General features: G+C 27.3%; 4 protein-coding genes and 2 long non-coding RNA genes across 12 annotated transcripts; 4 read left to right on the top strand and 2 right to left on the bottom strand.

Annotated features, from left to right (window-relative positions):
* Window positions 1–1,798: 1,798 nt before the first annotated feature.
* On the bottom strand, window positions 1,799–4,309 carry LOC100743434 (probable E3 ubiquitin-protein ligase RNF144A). Its single transcript, XM_003489054.4, has 5 exons — window positions 3,715–4,309; window positions 3,011–3,580; window positions 2,741–2,903; window positions 2,345–2,667; window positions 1,799–2,259 (listed from the first exon to the last, which is right to left on the bottom strand). The coding sequence occupies exons 1-5, from the start codon at window positions 3,781–3,783 to the stop codon at window positions 2,023–2,025; spliced, it is 1,362 nt and encodes a 453-aa protein (XP_003489102.2). The 5' UTR covers window positions 3,784–4,309; the 3' UTR covers window positions 1,799–2,022.
* Window positions 4,310–5,418: 1,109 nt separating this feature from the next.
* On the top strand, window positions 5,419–6,992 carry LOC117151593. The gene is made up of 3 exons (XR_004461619.1): window positions 5,419–5,771; window positions 5,835–6,626; window positions 6,748–6,992. It is a non-coding gene; the product is annotated as an uncharacterized LOC117151593 (long non-coding RNA).
* Window positions 5,796–15,129, bottom strand: LOC100743311 (putative uncharacterized protein DDB_G0282133). Of its 5 annotated transcripts, none has more exons than XM_012384942.3 (14): window positions 13,111–13,387; window positions 11,830–12,151; window positions 9,754–11,754; window positions 8,660–9,021; window positions 8,317–8,577; window positions 7,907–8,230; window positions 7,680–7,833; window positions 7,413–7,600; window positions 7,252–7,326; window positions 7,097–7,151; window positions 6,957–7,030; window positions 6,774–6,873; window positions 6,531–6,700; window positions 5,796–6,458 (listed from the first exon to the last, which is right to left on the bottom strand). In XM_012384942.3, the coding sequence occupies exons 2-14, from the start codon at window positions 12,092–12,094 to the stop codon at window positions 6,363–6,365; spliced, it is 4,125 nt and encodes a 1,374-aa protein (XP_012240365.1). In that variant the 5' UTR covers window positions 12,095–12,151; window positions 13,111–13,387; the 3' UTR covers window positions 5,796–6,362. The 5 variants fall into 5 exon arrangements, with proteins under 5 accessions (XP_012240365.1, XP_012240364.1, XP_003489101.1 ...); XM_012384941.3 differs by lacking the exon at window positions 13,111–13,387 and adding an exon at window positions 12,984–13,087; XM_003489053.4 differs by lacking the exon at window positions 13,111–13,387 and adding an exon at window positions 14,971–15,129 and having other exon boundaries at window positions 5,830–6,458.
* Window positions 15,130–15,161: 32 nt separating this feature from the next.
* On the top strand, window positions 15,162–15,917 carry LOC117151594. The gene is made up of 2 exons (XR_004461620.1): window positions 15,162–15,297; window positions 15,375–15,917. It is a non-coding gene; the product is annotated as an uncharacterized LOC117151594 (long non-coding RNA).
* Window positions 15,918–17,072: 1,155 nt separating this feature from the next.
* On the top strand, window positions 17,073–21,699 carry LOC100743101 (striatin). The gene is made up of 11 exons (XM_012385066.3): window positions 17,073–17,630; window positions 18,222–18,325; window positions 18,391–18,576; window positions 18,681–18,870; window positions 18,988–19,146; window positions 19,238–19,358; window positions 19,441–19,562; window positions 19,739–19,917; window positions 19,990–20,327; window positions 20,413–20,724; window positions 20,801–21,699. Exons 1-11 carry the CDS (start codon window positions 17,364–17,366, stop codon window positions 20,968–20,970), a joined length of 2,148 nt encoding a protein of 715 aa, XP_012240489.1. The 5' UTR covers window positions 17,073–17,363; the 3' UTR covers window positions 20,971–21,699.
* Window positions 21,700–22,165: 466 nt separating this feature from the next.
* Window positions 22,166–24,002, top strand: LOC100742978 (lysM and putative peptidoglycan-binding domain-containing protein 1). Of its 3 annotated transcripts, none has more exons than XM_012385092.3 (5): window positions 22,166–22,462; window positions 22,535–22,821; window positions 22,914–23,054; window positions 23,122–23,249; window positions 23,352–24,002. In XM_012385092.3, exons 2-5 carry the CDS (start codon window positions 22,645–22,647, stop codon window positions 23,590–23,592), a joined length of 687 nt encoding a protein of 228 aa, XP_012240515.1. In that variant the 5' UTR covers window positions 22,166–22,462; window positions 22,535–22,644; the 3' UTR covers window positions 23,593–24,002. The 3 variants fall into 3 exon arrangements, 2 of the variants coding, with proteins under 2 accessions (XP_012240515.1, XP_024223005.1); XM_024367237.2 differs by having other exon boundaries at window positions 22,181–22,323; XR_001102248.3 differs by having other exon boundaries at window positions 22,184–22,821; window positions 23,352–23,737; window positions 23,847–24,002.
* The last annotated feature ends 1,098 nt before the right edge of the window (window positions 24,003–25,100 follow it).

The raw sequence follows: 25,100 nt of genomic DNA, 5'->3' as shown, positions 1-25,100 counted from the left end.
TTTTATTGTTATTTACATCTATGTATATATATTTCATATCTAAAATCAAGACAATAGAAAAACTGAATTTTAATCCTTCCAACCGTGCGTCGTTTCAATTATTACACATGAAAGTAAAAATAACATGTACATTAATGTTAATTGATTTGAAAAAAATAATATATATAGAACGAAGATAGATGTAATTATAGGAAGATCATAACTTTTTTTAACATTAATTGCTTATGTATCATATTAGAATTAATACGAAAACGTACAACTAATAAATCGTAAATGATTTATCTTAATCATTTATTTAGTTTTTAATTTGATATATTCTTTATTTTATATTTATATTCGACTTAAGCTGACTTCTGTGCAAAATTGCACCAACACAGATACAGGTATTTTTATATATGCATTATATATATATATATCATGCGTATATTTACATATCATGATCAATAACATACACAGTTATACATGCTCAAATACAGATTATATACAGTTATTCTCAATGATACAAGAGAGATTGTAAATGTATGTCTATTTAGAAATTTTCACGTTTACATAATCTATTTCATTTTTTATTTAATAATTCATTGTTATTAACTAATCACATACTATGATTAGGCAACGCTAACTTTGTGTATGATACATATGTATATGCACTGTATGTTCATTGTACATGCATTTGTGCACGTGAGATTACATGTATATGCACATATAAAATGAGGAAAATCATTCTTACATTGTAATGCAAATTATATCAAAAATTCATCACAACGGATAGACAAATTTCTTAGGCAAAAATGAATATTTTGACAGACCTGGTATTATTGTATATAATTATAGTCAGAAATTGGATGATTTCTTATATGCTTTATAGTAATCTAATTTTATTGTTTATATATTATAACATAATGCTTTTACTATTTTTGCTCTCTATTCTATTATCAATTCAAAGGATTGCTTAAGACACACGGAATAATATCCCTCAAAATCGGGAAACGGTATTTATAAATATATCATTAATAGTAAATATATTAAGTATATATTAATAATGGAATTTTCACAGGTTTTCGTAAATTTGATGTTTTTAAATGTGGTAGAGCTTAACGATTCATGTAGATTGATAATAAATATACATACAATTAATTATTTGCCAATCTAAACGAAGTAGCACTGATAAAACAAAAAGGTCTACAATACAATCAACAATTTATAAAATTTTAAAACAATCATATCTTAATTTTACTGAATTCAGATATAGATATACATTGTTTATTATTTTACATTTATGGATATATTCATAAAACTTTTTTTATATATTAGTAAAAGCGTAAAAGTACATGAACAGAATATTGAGTATTGCTAAAGATTATAACAGCAAATCACATATATATATAACAATTATGAAACAAGCTATTATTTGATGTATACAAAAAAACATTTAAAACAATTTTGAATATGGCAGTCAATCCAATGCAATATAAATATAATTTTCTGGAATGTCATAAACAAAAACTATGAGTATTTACGATACATAGACATTTTGAAAATGAGAAAATATTACTAGAATCTGATAACAGTAAAAAAGTCTTATTAGCTTTCGAAATTTAAATTGTAACTATTAAATATCAATTAGATATTAAGTAGCTTTTAATAAACGTAAATTTCTTATATATATAAAAACAATCATACCATAAATATATATATACAAATATATTGATCCTTTTTAAGCTCATAAGTTTGCAATATGTCAAAATAATGAAAATAATTATTGATTATAAGTAACAACCACAAAAATGATTGAAAACATAATATTATTAAATTTCGCTTCATTTATAAAATTAAATGTTTCGCAATATAGGTATTATATTCCCTTTATATTATTTTTTGTCATACAATTTATGATGCACCAAATTCAATGTATATCTATATAAGTCGCCAATTACGTGCACAGATTGGAAACACTAATTTAATTATTTATCGTAGTGGAGAGGAATTATACAGGAATATTGAAAAACTTTTAATGTTTTCCTACGTTGCAGTATCACCTTCTTCTTGTTCAAGTCTAGATGAACCACATACACGACATTTGCAGCATACAATACATGGTGCGGCCAATAAAAGTAAGGGCGATGCAACGAGCAAGAGTAATCCAAATCCAGCAAAAATTCCAATAACTTGTGTTCTGTGCCAAATAACTGATGCTCGTGAGTGACCCAACTTATTTTTGCACGGTCCTTTGTCGTAATGTCGCAATAGAAAGTCATCCTATATTATTCAATACATTTATAAAATTTTAAAAGTTTTTGAAGAAAATTACCATTATTATACAGCTATAGACAAATTTACTTACATCTAAAGAAGCTAAACAGTACCAACAAAACACATGTTTACATCTTTTACACATCATTTGAGCACATCCTTCATCCTTTTCAATAGGTACAGAACACATAGGACAACATTTGATATGATCACCATCAAATGGTATACCTAAGGAAATATCTGAACAAGGACCAGTATGCCAAGATTCCCGACATATAGAACAGAAATCTGTAGAGCAATTAGGACAATGAACTGGCCCAATAGGAGTTCCATTTGAACCAGTAGCATTTATAGAACATATTGTTTCGCAACCTGCACGTGGACACCAAGCACGTGCTTTATCCATGGATACATCTACATATCATATAAAAAATAGTTAAACTAAATTATACTAATGTTTGTAGCAAGTAAAGTACTGTTTACACACCTCTGTTTAATCGGAATTTATGATGTTTTTCCACAAGTTCAGCACTAACAAGACTTGATATTTCCTTCATGGAAAGTATTGCTCCATGTTCACATTGTGCATCAGGACAACTAATCTCATATGCACCTTCTTCAATTTCAAATTCAACATATGCTTTCATACACTAAAACATGTAAAATACATATGTATAATAACTATATGTATGTATAAATATATTTACTTTAAATAATTTTTCATATGATAATATGTATCAAAAAAGATTGCACATACATCTTTACAATAGGAACAACCACAGCCTTCTATCTTAAATGTTTTAGAAAAAGAAGTATCAACAAGACATAATTTACAAAAGATACGTCCAAGTGCTTGTTGAGAACTTGCAGGAACAAAATTGCCTGCAGCTAAACTGTAGCGGGAACTAGATGCCAATGATAGTAAACTGGAGCAGCGAGAACATACTCGACTGCGATTTATAGGTCTGCCCTCTAAAGCAGAAGTACTTAAACCCACAGTAGTTTCACATTTTCTTAATCCTGTGGGGCCTAAACTCAACCAACTATTACCACGAGCTTCCAAGCTTGCACTACTTTCAGGTCTAAGTAAAGGTGCATCTACTCCTTTACCTACTACAGTTCTCTCTGTCAATGAAAGATTTATAACACTGGCTTCTTTGCGCAATAATGGTAATCTAACTCCAGTAAGTTTGTTAGACTTATCAACTTTTTTCTGACTTGTAGCAACTTTGTTAGAAGAATTGACAGATGTCACAGAACTGGTGGCAGTACCCATATCCATCAGTGGAGCTCGTCGTATGACGAGCGAATGTAGGCTGGGCATCCCCTAATTATCAATGTAGATTTCACTACCAGTTACAGACAAGAGCTATGCTTACTGACTTCTTTTAGACAGTTTGCAACAGCACTTGCCATGTAATGGAAGATATATATAAATTATGAAATTGAGAAATGTCACACCCATGAAACAATTTGGCACTGCATATTTTCAATCCACTCAATCCAGCATAGTTTTACAATATTTTTCATATTTCACCCTCTTAGTTGGCATTTTCGAGTTTTCTTTCATATAAGCTCAAGGTGATTGAATATTGATTTCTATTAGAAAGTTGCGAAGTTGCTGTTTTTGCAATATAGTTGTATTTTGACATAAATTTGCTGACATATTACATTCTTGACTTAATTTCAAAAAAGCTCAAAATCCGAAACAGTTAATGAAAAAAGCGTAAAACTGGTAACCAAACAACTATATAAAAATAAATTCTTCGAAACAGATTATGCATTGCAACTAAAACGGTTGAAAAATATTCCTGTCTTCAAACGTTATTTGTGTTGTGGTTGTCATTTCAAGATATATCGCGAAAGTAAGAAAATTGCTACGTAATATTTCACACATATTAATATTCGAAGAAATAGACATCCATTAATATTTTGAATATCAAACTTTGCAAATGTATGATCATCCCATTAGAATATTGCTCGATTTTATAGTTTTTTTCTAGTTTCACGGGCTTTTTATATACTGTGTCACAAAGTACAGCAAACAGTATACACAAATTACCGACTAACTACTTCCGCCCCCACTTGCTTATACTTTTTTCTTACAATATCGGAAAAAATTGTAGCTACATTCGTATTATGATATACATACATCGCAAAATCATAATTATACTTGCTTTGATGTATTTTCCTATATTTCTAAGAATCATATATTTTATAATATAGAAGATAGTTTATTATACAGTGAAAGTTTAGAATTTTAGTAAAGCATGATTCCAAATACTAGTAAATTTTTTATATGGAGTCGTGATGCAGTTTCATGCAATTTCAAAGTGGTTTTAAGTGTTGGTTGATGATAAGGGTAAATGTTAAACTTAAAACTTTAAACTTTAAACTTAAAAACTTGTTAAAACGTATATCAATTATATTTTTCTCTTTACAATAATTTTTACTATAAATCTAATATATTTCTATATATCTTCGTAAAATTTTGTTCCTTTTTTTAATTTAAGATCTTTATTTTATCCTGTAAATCTTTAGATATAGAAAAAATTGTAACTGACATTATTTTTACAAACTACATCTTTGAACTATAGAATTTTTATGTAAGTGATAACTAAATTTTGAACATTATTTGTGTATAATAAAATTTAAAATTTGTACCAATTGATATTTCTAAATTAATTATTAATTAATCAATTATAAAAGATTAAAAGAAATCTGTAATAAAAATATCATATAGATACTTATCTATGTAAACTAACAATCACAGAATTTAACATATCTGTTACCAAAAATGCGCGAAATTTAATTTAAAATTACATTAGTAATACGGGCAGTATATATCCTACAGTTCCTATATTCGACTTTTTCCTATTGTTGATTAAGAAACTTTTGTAAGTTATGTTAAAATTGTGATAAATAAATATTAGGGAAATCTCACATTCATATTGCATAAAAGAAATAGCAAAAAATTCTGTTTTTTATATGTATTGGTTCATTTCCTTAAAAAAACAAACGTTTTATTTAAAATTGTATAACAATTAGGAATTTTTTAATTATAAACTCATATAAAAAATGAGCAATCATTTTATTATACATTTTTGACACAAAAATGAAAATAAAACTTAAAAATATGATATTAGATAATTATACTCTAGATCATTATATTTTCAATACAAATATTAACAGTCACAACATATAAACATTAATATTTACATACGTAATATGAAGTGATTCGCATAGTTTGTCTTATGTTAAAATCTATGGAGTATTTTATTATTTAACATTTAGAATTTATTACAATTGTATCAAAATTGAGCAAATCATATATTAGCGAGATTCAATTACAATAAGTAACAATAAAAATAAAATAAATTTAGAAAGGGAAAATAAATGGTATTTTATGTATAAAACACAGGAAGCAATATTTGTGAACACTTTCAATGAACAATAGTATTGATAGCAGATTTATACAACAAATATATAATTTTTAACTGTAGCAGTCTTTATGAAAGGTAAATATTGAATTAGTACAAAAATTCTTTTTGACTAGAATATTTTTTCCTGTTTTTGTCTAGATTCTATACTATTACTTAAAGTTCAAAATACGGAATCTAAAATGTTTAATAATTGCTTATTCCACACTATCAAATGATAATACTTCATGAAACATGGCACGAAATTGCATGGAGCCTTCATGCTCCAATTTTGTGAGCAAAGACATAAGGATGTAAACTATATGTATATTGTCAAAATTAAGATTTGTATTTTTTGATTTTATAAATTAAGAGGTGTATAAAAAACGACGGATAAAAATACGTTAGCTACAATTGTATCATAGTTACCAAGGATTGTACGAATTACTTATGATTAAATGGATATTTACTACTATACAACAAATTCGTTTGTAATGTAATCTATACATCATATTTGATCATTATAAACACTTCTGTAATTGAATTAAATATATTTTACATGTAATAAATGTAATAAATTGAACGATAACGCAAAGGACTGTACGGAATTTGTTGTTACATGAGTCATGAACTGTTATAACTGTGCGTAAAAATAATATTGATATAATAATTCAAAATTTATCATATACTTTATAAAGAAATGTTTCCAGGTATACTATACTGTCCTTTTCGGGAATGTATATCAACTGCTCGAACTGCGAAGTGATAATTATTTCCTTCAGAAAACTGCAAAAAGGAAGACATTACAAATATCTATGGAATATACTCTAGTGTTTAAACACAATCTGTTCAAATTACTTGTGTAAGTGTGCACGCCATAGGTAGTGGTAAAGCTCGAACATCGCCTACTTTCTTCCACAATGACGTGTTAGGAGGAACACCAGCAATTTCCTGGTAGGCATACAACTGGTAACTAACAATATCTGCATACTTGTCCGACAAATTCATATTCCAAGATAATACTATTCCTAGATAATAATAATAAATTTTTATATTCTATTAACATTTTTAATAGGTATAAATTTGCAAGTTGTAACATACCATGTGCAACTTTAGAAATTTTTAATGATGGAGCTGGTGGTGAAAGTTTCCAAAGAGGATTTACAGCATAATTACGCGTATCTGGTAAGGGTGCTGGATGCTGAAACAAATACAATTATAAACATACAAGCATAAACATAAGTACCTGTATTATTAAAACAAAACTGTTAATTGAAAGTATACCTTATTTAACTGTACATTAGAAGTAGCTGGAGTCGTTAAAAATCGAACCGTTCCATTTGCAATAGTTGATATTCCTATAAATAAGATTGTAATATATCTATATATTATTTATATTGATGATTTAAACTGAAACTACTTACCCGTTTTATACGTTAAAGTTGGAAATGAAGCTCTACACGAAGTCACAGGCCGTATCTATGATTAGAAATGTTTATTATAAAACTGTAAACTAACTACAAAGCCTTATTTTTCAACTTCATTTTATTAAAAATATGGCAAAAAATATTCATTTTACCGGACTGGAATTTGGTGTTATTAATAATTGCCTTGTTGGCATCACATATGCTAATCGAGGCGCATTCATATTATTCTATAAAAAAGTGTGTAAACATATAATAAAATTATATAAATAATAGATGAAATGAATAATATATCCATATCTTATTATACACTTACCACTAAAGCAGTAGGTGTTGGCTGACTAGCAGGTTGTACTACTCTTATACTAGGCGGTTGACTTGTTATGGCTACATTCCCAGGAATAGTCTGAATTACTCTTTGGAAGCAAGGTTGTTGTGTTTTTTGTGTTAAGTTTACTTGTTGATCAGTTACTGTAGTTGTTACAACTGGTACACCAGTAGTAGCTATAAATTACCAAAGTTCCTTAATATGTTCTTATTCATTTAATACGAAAATATATAAGAAAATTATGAAATTTAATACCTTTACTTTTCTCTTCTTCATCCGTAAGATCAATAAGATCGTTTGCACGAGATTTTGCGACGTTTGTTGTAGTGGATCCTTGACGATTTATCTGATTCGGAAATTTTCCATTTAAAATTATAGCTTGCTGTGATTGTTGTGGTTGTATCTGTTGCTACAGAAACCAATAATAATTTTTTGTCATTAGATTTGTAATAAAAATAAGAAAATTCGAATGAAGTACTTACATTTGATATAATTTGTTGAACATTAGACTGATTTGATAATGTCAGAGGGTGCTGTGAATCTAGGGGTTTAGCAACAACCAAAGCTGCAGGAGTGATAGTAGTCATAATGTTTGGAGATTGAGTATGACTTTGTGCCACCACAGAAGTTTGTCCAGTTATTGGCTCAGTTTTCCTGGGTGATCTTGTTTTAATTCCTCTCCTTGGACTGGTTGCATTATTTGTTTCATTAACAGAAGTATTTGATGCATTATTACTACTTGAAACATGTAGAGACTTCATATTAGAATTCTGTTGTAATTGCCTTAAATTTTGCATTACATGATCCTATATAAACATATATTACAATAAAATAAAATTAAAATAAAATATTATAAAATCATATATAACTTAGCAAAATGGTTCATATATACCGTTACAAAATTAACTTGTAATCCAACAGATCTATTGATCTTAATTGGTGGACTGAATTTATCGTTACTCGCGCGTCGATCTGCCGCATTACGGTTTAATACCATTTCAAAATCTTTAATTTGTTTAGCTAATTGTTGACATTTTGCACGCGTTACTTCTTGATTTTTTTCTGATATACGTGCTTGTTCTCTTAGTTTACCAATTTCGTCACGCATAGTAATCGTTTCAACAATTTTTTGTATCAAAAGTTCTTCTAATTCCTTAAAGAAATTATCATCATTGAAATATATAAAACTTTTATTATTAAAATAATTAATTTAAATTTTTATATTTTTAACATACTTCCTGTTTTAATTTTGGCAGTTTTTCATTCAAGTCTCTTTGGAAAAATTTATGAATATAGTTAAGGTTTTTAATGTTGTCAGAATTATTTTCTTGTGTTTTTAATTCATTACATCGTTCTTCAAAATTTGCTTTAATTTTCTTAACACCACCATTCATAACAGGAGTATCAGTATCAGAACAGGTCCTTTTTAATGAAGGTGGCGATGAAGGACGTGCATCTTGATTCATTTTAAAATTTATAGCTACAAACTTTTCTGAATCATCACTAGATTCTACATCACTATGAAGGAATTTTGTTCTTATAATCTCTTCTGCATTTTTAGCTGTTCGTCTCTTCCGTCTTCCACTTTCCCTCACTGCTACAAATATTTTAATAAAAACTTAGTAATTTATAGAACTAAAAAATAAAAAATAGATATAACCAAATTGTTTAACTCTTTTCAATTATTAGATATATATCTTTAGTTTACAAATTACAATATTTCCAAAAATATAATTTATTTTTAAACCAATGAAAGTGTGAACAAAAAAAGAAAATGCCTAATAGTTTTATAATTTTTTAACTCTTTTTTAAAGATATATTAAATATTTTATACTCATAAAAATGCAATACATATACAAGGTGATCCAATAGGTATGAACTAAGAAAGTCAAAGAGAACATAAATACAAGAATACTGCTTCACATCTTTCCCTGTCTTTCATACATTATATTTAACGAATTAAAGTTATAATATCTGCCAAACTAATGGATTTCGGTATAAATAGCTGGATACTTTTTTGTACGGAATGTCCAACTGTATCGATTATAAAAAATATATGGTAACAAATAAAAAAACTAAATGTTAGCGTAATATCTCAAAAATTATAAGTTATTAAGAAGTCAAAATGTACTCATTTTCTCAGGCTCCTTAAATATAATACATTTCACTTCAAACATTTTTTGATACAGCCAATATATAGCCAGTTATGTTAGATGTTAGTTCTTATTGACTCAAGTTGTATGTGGGAGAACATACTTTTGTAGAGGAAAAGTGATATCTTTTCATTTTTAAACTAATGTGTATCCCATTTATTCAATATACATCCTACCTTGTTTTTCTTCTGTGCAATTCATTTGCTCTACTACAACATTCTCTCTTTTTGATCGTCTTTTCCTTCTTTGAGTAGTCACAGGAACTTCAACAGTTCTTTTATCACTATCATCACTATTATTTTTTGTATTAGTAACAAAATCTAATGAATCATTTTCTGTGATTACACTAGGTTCTAGTTCTACACTAGGTAAACTATTTTTATCCGACATCAATTCAATGTATTCACTTAAATTTTTTTTACTTGCAGAACTTATTATTGAGTTTTCCTTTTCTGTAGTTTTTATATCTTTTTTAGTAACGTCCTTATTTTGTTCCCAAAGATCAATTATAGGATGAGTTAATTGATTTTCAGAAGCATTGGATTTACTAATTTCGATAGAATTTGTACTATTATCACTACTTTTTAATTGATTATCACATTTTACACTCTTAATAACCGTTTTTTCTGGCATATTACCATTTTTGTTGCTAGTTACATTATTTAATACAGTCGTTGATTTAAACTCACTGTTTTCATAATCTTCATTTGATTTCATATCTTCAGAAGAAATTTTCTTTTTTTTATCCCTAAGAATTTCATCTGTTTTATAATTTGTTACTTTTCCATTTAGTATTATATCATCATTTACTATTTTTTTTTCTTCTAAGGAATTTAAAACAGTAGTTTTACAATTATTTCCAGATAGTTCCATCTCTTGACTGAGTTCTGTTAATTTCTTATTTCTATTAAGATCTTGTTCTTCTAATTTATAGACTTCTTTAATTTCTGTACTTTCATTTGTATCAGTTATTTTAGTTATTTTATTTTGTTCTTCATTATTTATACTTTTATATTGTTCTTGATTACTTTTTTTTGCAGTATATTTTATAGCTTCATCTTTATCAGATTTACATTTTATATCAGTTATTTTAGTTATTTTATCTTGTTCCTCATTATTTATACTTTTGTATTGTTCTCGATTACTTTTTCCTTCAGTATATTTAATAGTTTCATCTTTACCAGATTTACATTTTATGTCTATATTCAATGCTTCCACTTTGAAATTGTTAGAATTACGAAAATCGCTAAAAACAATATTTGCATTATTCATATCGTTTTTATTTATTTCGTCTTTTTGCTTACTATTATTATCATTCTGAGAATCAGTTTCAGAATTTAGAGGATTTTCACTAGAATTGTCATTCAAAGTATGGATCGTAGTATTTTTACATTCAGGATCATTAGATACTTTTATTTTTGTATTTTCTTCCAAGTCATGTTCTAGTTCTAATGAATTATTGACAGAATCAGTGTTAACAGAATTTTCTTTTCTAATATTTTTAATAGGAGTATTTTCAACTTTTTCACTCAATGATTCATTTGAATGGTCATTCTTATCGTTATTAACTACAGATTTGCTACATAATATACTATCTCCATCTATTGTTGCGTCATTATCAAGTTTTATAGTTTCAATATCATTAACTTTAGCTTCTAAAGATATGTTTTTATTTGATGGAGATATAGGACTTACATCAGATTCTGTTGAACTATTTTGCTTGTGCATTGTATTAGAACTAAAGCCTTTCTTTTGACGTCTACCACCATAAATCGAACTATGTGAATGAAATATTCCATTGCCTCTTCCTCGTTCGAAAGGACCAAATCCATTATAAAATCTTGTATTACAGTTATATTGAAGTCTATAACGTCCTCTAGGTGTTAAATGACGAAATCTTTGATTAACCCAATGAAAGGAACGACCATTGGGAGTTCTAGGATACTTATATTGTGATCCATAACTTTGCCATAGACGAGAAACATTAGCTGTTCGTGGTTTTCTCATCAGTTCACTTTCACCTTTCTTAACAATTTTTTCATAATCAATTAGTATTTTTTCATCTGAATCGTTATCTGAACTGTGTTCCTTCTTCTTTATATCTGCTTCTGTATTCATTATATCTTTTTTTGGAATAGAAGAAATTTCCATATCTTCAGTTCTTGTAGATGTCATTTCTGTAATTTAAATAAAACAGTCGTTCAAATTTTTCAGATCATAATATTGCAATTAGTGTAATGTATTATGATTACCAATTTCATTAGTTTTTGATGTATTTTCTTGATTATCTAAAACAGGTGTTAAAATATCTTCTGTCTCAATTTCATCATCAGAGAGTCTTAAACGCATACTATCATCTGAGAGAGCATCTTCTTCATCACCATCATCGCCTGTACTATATAACAACTCCTCTTCTTTTTCTTTTGATAGTTCATCAATATTATGTGTGTTAATACAAGACAAAGAATGTATAGAGTCAGGAGTATGTAATATATCACTTCTTAAAGCTTCCATCATAGAAAATATATAATATGTAAGACAATGTCACAAGCTACTCATGTAATAATTTTTAACCTGTAATTAATAATTTTTAACTTGTAATTCCTTTTCTTCGAATAACTTTATTTTAAAATATCATATATTAACTTTATATACTTATATACACCAGTATACTTGGTTATATACACATACAACATATCTCATAAATATTTTTGTACTCCTAACTTGACTTAACTTGACTTAACTGACTTTTTTAATCAATTTGAAGTGATAATCAATTTTATTGCAAATGCATAATAAAATGCATGTAATAGTTCTTATCATTTAATATGTATTGTTAATAATTTTAATTTTTACGAACTTTTTACTATTTTAATTTTATAATCGGTAAATATGATAAAAGGTTAATAATAGAACCTTTAGTATTATAAACTATAATTTTTTTAAATTGAAATAAAGTTCAATCAAAACCAAAAATAAAGTTTATTTTATATTTCATAATTAAATAACAGAACATTACAGTTTGGATGATATATATCTTAAACAGATTTAATTTTTAATTTAACATTTCCACGACAATAACTAATTACAAGTGTATTAAACCTATATGAACTATAAGTCCTTATTTTCTGTGAATCAATGTTTTCCGTCTGGTACTACAGTATCATTAAGCATGCAATGCGTACAAGGAATTGATGACTAATATTAGTAGTAAAGATATCATGTAAAAGTACATAAAGAATTTAGACTTCCATACAAGCATTACAGATAATAAAATGTGGGCCCTTCGATGCGCGCCAACATATACCATCCCTGGCCCATGAGTACTCAATTAACAAAAATGGCGGATTGGAAATACATACTACATTACTAATACTCGTCATTGTGTTTCAAATAACAAATATACCTTATTGTCGCAAAAATAGAATTGTTATTTTAAAATAATTGAATGTAATTTTTTACTTTATATCAATAATATACTAAAAAAATGGTTTAACATAGTAGACTAAATCAGTTTGTATTGTTACACTAACGTTTTAAAACTTTAGGAGATTCAAGTCAATAATACTGTTTGTTTATAAAATTAAATACAAATACACAACACAAATAGCTACAGTTAATACAAAATGATAATATATTAAAATAATTATGATTTAATCTACGAAAAATGTATATTCAGAAAGGCGGGCTTCTTGACAAGCTTCTCTATTGAACGAATACTGCTGAACATAGGTCCCGACATGTGTCCAAACGAAATTCAACGACTGCACACGAAGTTTAGCAATATGGCGTCGCATTTCACTACCGATAAATTAATTCTTGATAAGTGATGGAAATAAAAATTTTATAATAAAAATATATATTTACATAACATGTAAAATTATACCAATTATCTTATTCTTGAATTAATACTGTACAATCTGAAATATTTAAGAAGTTCGTACTCATGATACCCCCACTCCCTTCTTACTTATGCCGCACTTAACAATACTTAATGTTTCACCATAGTAGTAATATTTGTGCAAATTTTATCAAAATTTCATCAAATTTAATACATTGATGTAAGTGTACAAATGTACATGTTTGGGTACTTTTATATAAACATATTTTCAATACAATGTATACTAAAAAAAATAGTACTATTAAAATGTTTGTACACTAAAATACTACCTGTGAGCATTGTTTCACAATTTGCAAACATTTTTAGTTTAGATATATAGTTTAGTATAAATAATCCCACCGTTTTCTCTTTCAACTCGCTGATGAGATCAACATTCGTCATACTGGTAATATAATGTTAAATTTATTAAGTGGGAGAAGTATTGTACTTCCACAACTCATTATAAAGATGGGGCCTACATAGATCCAGTATTTTTATACTCATAAACTGAACTTTCAATAGATCATTATTAAAAGCAATGAAATTTTTATTAAAGATTTATTAGATATTTTTAAAAACAAAAATTCCATTACTCACCCTGCTTCAAATTTATACTATCTCATAAAAGATGCAATAGCAATACGATACAACGTATCGTAAATAATAAAATAATTATTCCATTTTATAATTTGAACGTGTTGTAATTCAATATAAAAATAGGCTTCATTATAGTATCCAAACTGCGATATATTCGGCTAGAATGACATTTGTAGGAGTTTTTGAAATCGTTGAAACCTTTTTAAAATTTGATACTCTTAACCTACTATATAGCTTACTCTGTATGTATTTGAATCGTAAGTATTGGATTAAGTTTGGATTACTTTTTATTTTCCGACCTCACGGTCGTTTACGCGGATTCCTAAATATAAGATCTTTATTGTTTAAATATTTGTTTAAAATTGCTTATTTCCGCGAGAAATGACCTTCATATTTGGCTTTAGTGACCCAAAATATCTCCGGAAAAACATATCCAGACCAAAAATTTTGCAATTTGGATACTAAAAATATCAATTTATCAACTTTCATTTTGTATGACGAAACCACAAAATGGCGTATCTATGCTCTATAAAATGGCAGCTATTTATATGTATATAGTTTGATGTCTACAATAGATTCGATCTTTACGTTTGGGACTTGAGGCCCACATTTTTAAGTGCGTTATAAACAGTTCAAAATAAGGTTTTATTATCTCAAATGCTCATTATTATACAAACGAAATACATACATATATAACAAATTAATTAAAAAATCCTTTTAATTTTTAAAATTTAACTAAATATCAAATAATTTATTTCCCTTTCAAAGCGTTTACTATAAAATTTAAAAAATTTTAATTTTTTTAGAATTTTAAATAAATATATATTATTCGGATCGTGTAATAATTTAGATCAAAAAATCTGAAGTGACCCACTCCTGAATGGTGACATGTAATTGTGTATGTAAGTGAACTTACGTTACGTTATAATGCAGCCAGTCTTCAACCAATGCTGAACATGCTCTTTGTCTTATAAAAATACGTTATATTTACGATAAATGTCAGAAACGAAGATACACACTGTGATACTCGTTCATGAAGTATCTGCAACACCGCAACCTAAACAAGCGACAGGCAATGTTGCCACTTTTATTCGTAACCGCTAACATACTCAATGTTTTTGGATACGATTAAAGATGAAGTTGAACCCAGTAGGTTTTCGAATTAATTACATTTAAAAAATACATAAAATTAAAAGGTCACAGGCTACCAATTTCGTGAAAAGAAATATACAAAACTATCGACGTAAGTACACAAAGAGATACGATAGTTTGCATCTCAGACTTTAGTAACGCATGCGCTATAGTATAAAATACTTTCAGAACTTATGATATTTGTTGAAGTACACTTTTGTGTACTTCAACTTCTGCTTAGATACCAAAATACTCCTTATTCATAAAAATGTATACAAATATGTGAGATCAATAATAATCATGTAGTCGTGGAACATTTCTTCTCAACATTTGGAGATTTTCTTTTCAAAAATTATTTCAATGTTATTTCAAAGTGTACATAATAATCATACTATATATGCCTCGTCTCATTGGCCCATTTTGTAAGATATGTTATTAACAGTACAAGAAACATCGCGTATTATTAAGCATGGGTTAAGGTCAAATATCTTTTTTTGTGATATTTTCTAAATAATTATTAATAAAACATGTGTTATACTGACTACAACTTATACCAAGATTAATAAATGTCATATTAATGAAATAGCTACAAAATATTACTAAACTAATGTATAATACTAAAAATTACTTTTCTTTGTTAAAAAGGAGAAAAGAAAAAAGATGAATGTATAAGTGATGAGAAAATTCTATGTATGTACATACTAATATAATAAAAACGAAAGTAAAATGAAATATATCATTTTATATTCATAATATGTGCTTCAAAAATATATTATTGTTAGTTACATAAATTATCTTTCTATTGTATTATATATTATGTACATACATAAGAGGAGGAAACAAAAACACTGAAAAACATATATTGTATATATACATATATATACATTTCTGAAGACACAATTTTTTCAAGAAGGACTAAAACGATATAGTTATATCATATATTGAAACTAGATAAACTATGTAAAATAATATAAAGTATTGTAACTAAAACATAAGATATAAATGCAATTAAATTTAACAAATAGCTAATAATGTTTATCTAATCATATCATTTAGTGTTATTATGGATGTTATTTGCTTAATCCATTAAAAATTGGATTAATATCAGTGTATTTGTAATATTCATATTTATATAGATATTCTCAAATAAATGTCATTTCCATAAGAATATTTGTTATGTTGATAAACTTTCCTTAAACAATTTTATTGAAAAAATACAATTTTATTTAAAATTACATAATTTATTTTATCCTAAATTGTTATAATATTTATAATTTGATGGCATGATAACCTTTAGTTTACTTCCTAATATATAATTTCTAGTAAAATAATTTATGTAATTAATACTCTTTCAAATCACATTATACAAAAAAAACACAAATTTTTACACTGCAACATAAAATCTTATATTAGTCATAAAATAATACTGTGTTAGCAGCTGATTTTCACTGTCAGTCTTATCATTTAGCATGTAATGAAATATACTACCGTGTGTTTGTATAGTCTTTTAATCTTGAGAATCAGCCTTACAAGAAAAATTAGAAATGTATTATATTTATCATTTGTATATATCATACATATTATAATAAATAAAAATTTCTATTATATTTTAACTAAGAATAAGTAATCATTTATGTAACATTTAGATTTTCATGTTTTTATATCAACTGAGGTCCTAATACTATTATTTAGTATAAAGCAGCAAAATTGATGTCATAGTATGCTGAAAAAAAAATGAAATTTTACATTTTTCTTGTTTATTTGATTATACTATGACATAAGTTAGTAACAGATACTTATTTTTTACTTATTTATTCTTTACCAATTTATATTGTAATTGGTGTAATATTTTCTCATAGAAAGTCAGTATAAGGTTGTAATATACCTGAATATACTGTATGAGGATGGTGAAGAAAAGTACGATTCCGAAGATGTGCGAAGAAGAGAATGTTTGTTTGCTATTTCGGAAGAGTTGAACAATTAAATAAATTTTGATAGATAAGCAACGAACCATAATATTTTCTACACAGTATATTAGTTACATTGAAATTAAATACGTCCGCATGCGTATTAATTACTTCTTTTCGTATACTCGATCGAAATACATTATCCGACAGGAGAGCACTCTTTAGGCTCCAGAGGAAAGAAAAGTTGTTGTAATGGCTGCCGTGTCATGAAATGAAGGTACCGAGCCAGTTTTGTGGTTCCACGATGGAGGAGAACTCCAGTTCTGCATCTCAAAATCATAATGGACAATTATCTAGTGGTGCAAATGTTCCACTGACAAATAATAAACATCAAGGGAATGACAATGGTACTAATGGCGATGCTAAGAACGAAAGGCCACAATACTCTATGCCTGGTATTCTACATTTTATTCAGCATGAATGGACTCGCTTTGAACTTGAAAGATCGCAATGGGAGCTTGATAAAGCAGAATTTCAGGTATAATCCTAATTTCTTTGGAAAATTTTCAAAATTTCTCTGTATACTTTTCTTTAAAATACTCTTTTCTTATTGTCACTTCATCTGTCATGTGACAGAACGTTGTAAAAACAAGATTAACTTAAATATGTATAACATTAACACAATACAATTTGTGTATATATTTAATTTTAAAGTTATTTTAATTTAAACTAAGAAATATTTTATAAGAATATCCTTTTTATTTATTGTAACATTATGCTTTAAATTTTAATGTAACAAATGATACACATGCCACTGAAGTACGAAATTGTTGTATTTAAATAGTTATATCCCTTATATTGGAGTGAATGTAGTATTTACATTATTTTTAGTTGCATGTATATTATATTTATGTTATATTCTTATAAAAGTTACTGAAGTTATTAATACTCTATATTTTTTATATTTTTTTGTAAATTCTTTATAATATAAAATGGATAATTCTAAAGGAAGGCTACATTGCAATATTCATAATATATATAAAATATGAAATAATTACATTAGAGGCACAACTAATTCTTTAAGAATGATTTAAAGAAATATAATATGTTTATTATTATTTTCCTGCAGGCTAGGATAGCTTTTTTACAAGGTGAGAGAAAAGGCCAAGAAAGGTTAAAGAATGACTTAGTAAGAAGAATAAAAATGTTAGAATATGCACTTAAACAAGAACGGTGAGATATTTTTTTTTAATTTCGACGTTAGGAATATATTTGCAATACTTTCATAATTTTTATAGAGCGAGGTATCACAAACTAAAATATGGCACTGACTTAGTAATACAAGGAGATACAAAACCTCCTATTTATGAAGAAGGTATTTGTAATTGTCCTAATTCTGATGTCGGAGGTGGTGGTGATGGGGAAGCTCCATTCACATCCGTCAGTAACATTAGTTGGAGACAAGGCCGCCAAATTTTAAGACAGTAAATAAGATATAACTTTTATAATTTTTATAATTATTATTTGCATATAACAATAGGTATTAAGTACAGTATCATTAATAGTGTATATATAACTGTAACTTTAGATACTTACAAGAGATTGGTTACACTGATACTATAATAGATGTACGATCTAGCAGAGTGAGATCTCTACTTGGTTTAAGTAATAATACAGACTCAGAAGATATGAATACTCCTGCATTAAATGGCAATGAACCATCAAACAAACAAGCATCAGAAAACAGTGTTCGTAGAGTCCCAGGAAAAAAGGTAGAGGTAAGTAACTTTGTTGGAATTTAATCACTTTGTTTTTTATTCAACTGTTATATGTTTATGATATCTATCAAATTTCTACAGTAACATATTAATACTTATATATTTTTATATTACTAGCAACCATCTTCTGTAATAGAAGCAATGATATTTGATACAGAAGCAGCTGTGATGGCAAACTTTGAGTTTTTGGCACAAACAGGTATGGATATGGAAGAAGAAGAAGGGGATGTAGAAGATGATACTTATGATACTAATATGGATCCTAAACCAAATAAAGTAATACATATATATGGTCCTATTATATATATTGTTATAGAATTCTATTGAAGTAATATAATTAATACATTATTTCTATTTTAACTTTTAGCCATCTATGCTTTTAACAGAAGATGTTGATGCAGAAGCTGAAGAAGTATTAAATGAATTAAATCTTCTCACAGAAATTGAAGAATCACCACAACGTTCTATTCGCTATTCATCTGAATGGGGTTAGTATTCATTTTACTTATAATTTTATCGACAAATTCCTATTTTATTGATATTTTAGTAATATTAAAATAAAATTTACAGATGCAATACGTAGGGGTGGACATCCAGATCAAAAACGTCTAAATGAGGAAGGTGATTCGACATTAGAATTGGGTGAATTAGAGCAATTATGTGTAAACAATGAAGCAGAAACTTCATATGATGTGAGTTACATTGGTTATATTATTGTTATTTTTAATGCTCATAGATGCATGTAATATATGTATATTTATGTTATGTTAATATATGTATAATTCTTATATTTTTATAAAATTTATGTGAAAGCTTAATTTCATTTTTAGTATAGGATATATTTAAATTAATTATATTTTATATATAGATGGTAGCCACTACAAAGGAAAGTTTAAGAAAAACATGGAATGCAAAATATACATTGCGATCCCACTTTGATGCTGTTCGAGCTCTTGTCTTCCATCCCACTGATCCCGTTCTTATAACTGCAAGTGATGATCATACACTTAAATTATGGAACCTCCACAAAACCTTACCAGCTAAAAAGTAGGTTACCTGTATTCTGAAATTACGAACTATTATAAGGACTATTGAAAAATGTTCATTCTCCCATTTCAGGTCAGCTTCATTAGATGTAGAGCCATTATATACATTCAGATCACATACAGGTCCTGTATTATGTTTAGCTATGTGTAGCACAGGCAATCAATGCTACAGTGGTGGTTTAGATGGTATGATTCACTGTTGGACACTTCCATCAGCCAATATAGATCCATATGATTCTTACGAACCAAGTGTCCTTAGTCAAACATTAAAAGGACATACAAATGCAGTTTGGGGTTTAAGCATGTATCAACTGCGATCACAATTATTGTCAATCAGTGCTGATGGAACTGTAAAACTATGGAGCCCACAAAGCAAATCACCATTACTTCATACATATGTTTCTGAACAAGGTATATTTTTTAGACATAGATTATTAAAAATATGTTTTATATAGTCGCATCTAGAATTATCCTTTTCTTCTTATCATTTTTACAGATGGCATACCAACATCGGTAGACTTCATTAGAGATGAATCAAATAAATTAGTTGTAGCCTATGACAGAGCTTGTGTGGTATTTGATACAGAAACTGGTGAAAGTGTAGCTCGTCTTGAGGCCAATGAAACGAAGGGAGTAAATCGCGTCGTAGCGCATCCTACATTACCACTTGTTGTAGCGGCACATGAAGACCGACATATTCGATTTTATGATCACCGATCAGCCACCCTTGCTCATTCCATGGTTGCTCATTTGGATGCAGTTACTAGTCTCGCGGTAGATCCTCATGGTTTATACTTACTTTCAGGAAGTAAGTAATAGCAAATTAAATAAAATGAAATGTCAATATATTAAGAATTATTAAATAACTAATTTCTCACTTTTAGGCCATGATTGCAGTATAAGATTATGGAATATGGATAATAAGACTTGTGTTCAAGAAATAACAGCACATCGTAAAAAGTTTGACGAAAGTATTTTAGATGTAGCATTTCATCCTTCACGACCTTTTATAGCAAGTGCAGGGGCTGATGCTCTTGCTAAGGTGTATGTGTGAAATGTAAATTAAGATACACATTTCTACTATCAACATACATCAGGTGGAACAGATTTTGTACTCATTCTTTCTAGATAGTTTTACCTATACGTGTTACACTTCCAATTTTGTTGTAACTTATATTGCTCTACCATTTGAAGTACCACTTTAGGAAATCAAATTGGGCGTATAGATATCCATGTTATAAAACCAAAATTTGCACATAACCCTTGTCCGCAACAATTTATCAAAACAGTGATTTCAAATATAAATGCTGCTTATTGATGAAATTTTCACTAAGTAGCAATATTAATTGGGATAGCGGAAGGGGTCTGTCTTGTAGCATATTAGTTGATATAGTTCTGATAATTAGATCATGAAATACCCCTTACCCAAGATCCAGGAAGCACACTGCCGCAGTAGCATAATATTTATCCCTATGTTAACTATTTATTACCAATATTACAGTTACTGTTGCACAGCTACTGGAGATTAAGACATACTACGCGAAAATAAAGTTGTCCTACATCAATTAGTCTCCCATTATATGATTTTTATGCTACCTTATGTATTTATCGAGGTTGGCATATAATAACAACAAAAAAGCAACAACAACAATAATAATAATAATAATCGTAATAAGTTAATTATAACGTAAGAGACATAATATTAATAACAGTAAATTATAACTGTGTGTTTCTCTGTAATATATTGTATTTAAAAATAGATGAACTGTGTAACGTACTATAATGAACATGTTTTTATTAAAATTTTACTCCACTTCTATTATTTTTTTTCCTTCAACAAATTTATATATATATATTATATATTTATATATTATATATATATTATATATATGTATTATATATATATTATATATATATTGTAAAAGATAAAATCAAAACGTCGAAATAAAAATACAATTTTTTATTTAACAAATGGAGATAAAAAATGTAGTTTATACTTCTTAATATGTATAAATCTATATGTAATGTATCATGTAATAAGATTTAATAATAAAATAATCTTCATTATTTATATTATGTTGACAATATATATGAAGTACAAGAACGTTTTACGCTGTACTATTATATTTATATCTGTATAATTTGTTTTAAGTGAAGCTTTTTTAAATTAATAGCAGCTAGTACTGATTTGACTTGCGCGCGTGTGTGTATGTGTGTAACGCCCTTTGACTGTCCAATCAAAACGAAGCATATATTATCATTCAGGTTAAAGAATATCTATAAATTATTATCACGTTGATCAGCTGAGAGAACATTCTAAGTGTAGTTGTAATTAGTTACATATCGTAGCTGAAATTATAAATTTAGAAAATACAACTATTATAAAGAAAATATATCGAAGTAAAATATATGTCTTTCAATGATTTTGTATGTACTCATATTTTGGAAGATATTATATTTGTTAGACAAATTAGAGTTCAGATCCTACTAATAACAATATTTCATATATTTTGGTAAATTACATGATATCTTACTTGTGTCAAAAAGTGGGTGATATTTATTTATGTTACTAAAACGTTTATAAGATGTGAACTGAATCCTGTTAAATATTCGTATAGGTTATGTGATTATGTTGTTTAAAGTATATCCAAATTTCTTGTCTATAAATATTAAAGAGTGATATGGTTGTTGCGCTTTATAAGCGCTAGTACTATTTTAAAAATTAAAAATGGAGCGAAATGGGGCGAGGGAAATGGAAGAACGAATGTGTATAAGAGATACTGGGAAGACACTGAAAAAATATGGTAGTACAGCTAAACATATTACACGAAATGAAAATTTATTAAAACATACTGTATCAACAACTGATACCCTTCAAGGAATTGCTTTAAAATATGGAGTTACAGTATGTATCCTTTATCTTATTTCATTATTGTATAACTGACAAGGAGCAATTAAAAATATATAGTACATTTCATGTATTTTTATTTTTTTTAGACTGAACAGATAAGAAGAGCTAACAGATTATGGGCTTCTGATAGTTTATTTTTACGGGAACATTTGTTTATTCCTGTCAATCCAGAAAGTCCATTGTCATTGGACAATACTGACGAAATTGAACACAATATAGTTCAAAATGTATATACCTTCTTATATTACTAGTAAGATATTATTTAATATTGCATAAGATAAAATATATTTTTAGGTTTCTAGTCCATCTTCAATAACATTATCTATGGATGATGATAGTTCAGTTAATGACTTTTTAGCTAAAATGGATTCTTCTATAGCCAGTGCTAAAAGAGATGTTAAACGTACTCAGGGGAACAGTGAGTAAGTCATTTACTAATATTTAATGAATAACATTAATTGTACATTTACAATTTATACCACAAAAAATTTCGTATATAAATTTATTAATGAATTACATTTCAGATTTTGCACTGAGGATAGTGATATCTATGTACAATCACATAGAGCATCTTCTAAATTACGTAACTCGCTTCCTATAACTTCAAATACACATACAATACCACCTGCTTCAGAACCATTAAGACCATCATCTTCTAGTGATATGCATAATTTTCCAACTGCTGTAGTTATGACTCAGGGCAGGAAAGTAAAAACATCATTACAAAGACTTCAGCAGCAACAAGATGAAATATTCCAGTTGTAGCAACTAAATTTGATTAGACTGTAATATGTTTAATATTGACAATGTCATTAAAGAGCTTGAACAAAAGATATATTGAATACCAAACGATGTACTGGAAATAGTAGAAGACTATTGCATATTTAAAATTGGTTGATCCAATATTAATGTAAGTTGTATTCATTTCTTTTTTCATAAATTTTTTATGATATTTTTATCATATATTATAAATATTAGAAACATTTATAAAAGATAATTGATCGTTTCTATTCTTGTAGTCTGAGTACGATCAACAATGGATCAACTAGCTCTCGTATTGTCCAAGCATATTTTTAAAATAGTTCAAACGATATTTCTTAGTGAACCATATGTGCCTTTAATCCAAGTCGATTGTGTACTATTTTTGTTATTTTTATAAAACATCTTATGTTTTATATATGACGTTAAGTTTATGATTTCCCAGAGGTCAATTTATCCAATTTTATTGCGAATGATAACATGTATTCCTAGATTTTTTATAATTTTGCTGGGCATAGAATTTTATTCGATTATGTCTTTTTTGTGACCTCAATTATATAACAAAAGTATGAGGGCAGATTGAAAAGTTTTTGGAGTGACAATAACAATAACAAATGAAGCAATTCCCAGCAACGATTCTGAAAACTTTTCGATCTCACCTTGGAACTCTTACAGAAATTATAATTTAAAATATTAATATAATTAAATATTATACTCTCTTACAGTACAAGTCCACTTTCTAAATTATTGTTTGATCTTCCTTAAAACGTTGTCGATATTATTTATTTAATCTATTTTGTTTTTAAAAACATTAAATACAAAATTATATAAATAAATACAGCTTGGATAACAAAGAGTTCGTTTGTGTAGAAAATATTCTAATTATTATTTTAGGGACAAATAATACGAAATATTATTAAAATTAATATGAATGCTCAATCTTTAGTTACAATTACATAATAAATGATATTTATAATTCGGTGATATTTATAATCAGCAATCTTCATTACAAAATTTAATAAATCCAAGAACTATCGTCGTTTGAGAATAGTTTATATATAATGCACAAATGACTTTAGTATGAATTATATTGAAATATTAATAAACTGGTTTCATTAAATTTAAAAGATAAATTTTTGCTTCTGAAATTATCATTAAAATTTTTAAATAAATGTTAATGATATAAAAATAATTATTCCATTTACGAAAGCTAATAAATATAAAATTTATATTGATTAAGTTAATATAGATCATTTGTAATTATTTTTGGAGTTATATAAATTTATTGTTGATGCCATTAATAAAGATTTTACAGAAGAAAATACAGTACCTGTTAATATTGTCTATATTGTGTAGTTAACATTTTGTTCATTGTTATATAATAACATTATCTATCCAAATATACATTATATGTTATTATTGTTATATTATTTATACATATTAATGTATTATATACTATGTAAGAGCAACTATAAATTGGTATAGCAAAAGAATCGAAGTTCAATGAACAAGCG

The sequence above is a fragment of the Bombus impatiens genome, unplaced genomic scaffold (assembly GCF_000188095.3).
Source record: "Bombus impatiens unplaced genomic scaffold, BIMP_2.2 scf_0317, whole genome shotgun sequence".
NCBI classification, from domain to species: Eukaryota; Metazoa; Arthropoda; class Insecta; order Hymenoptera; family Apidae; genus Bombus; species Bombus impatiens.
This window is presented reverse-complemented; position numbering and strand designations above follow the sequence as displayed.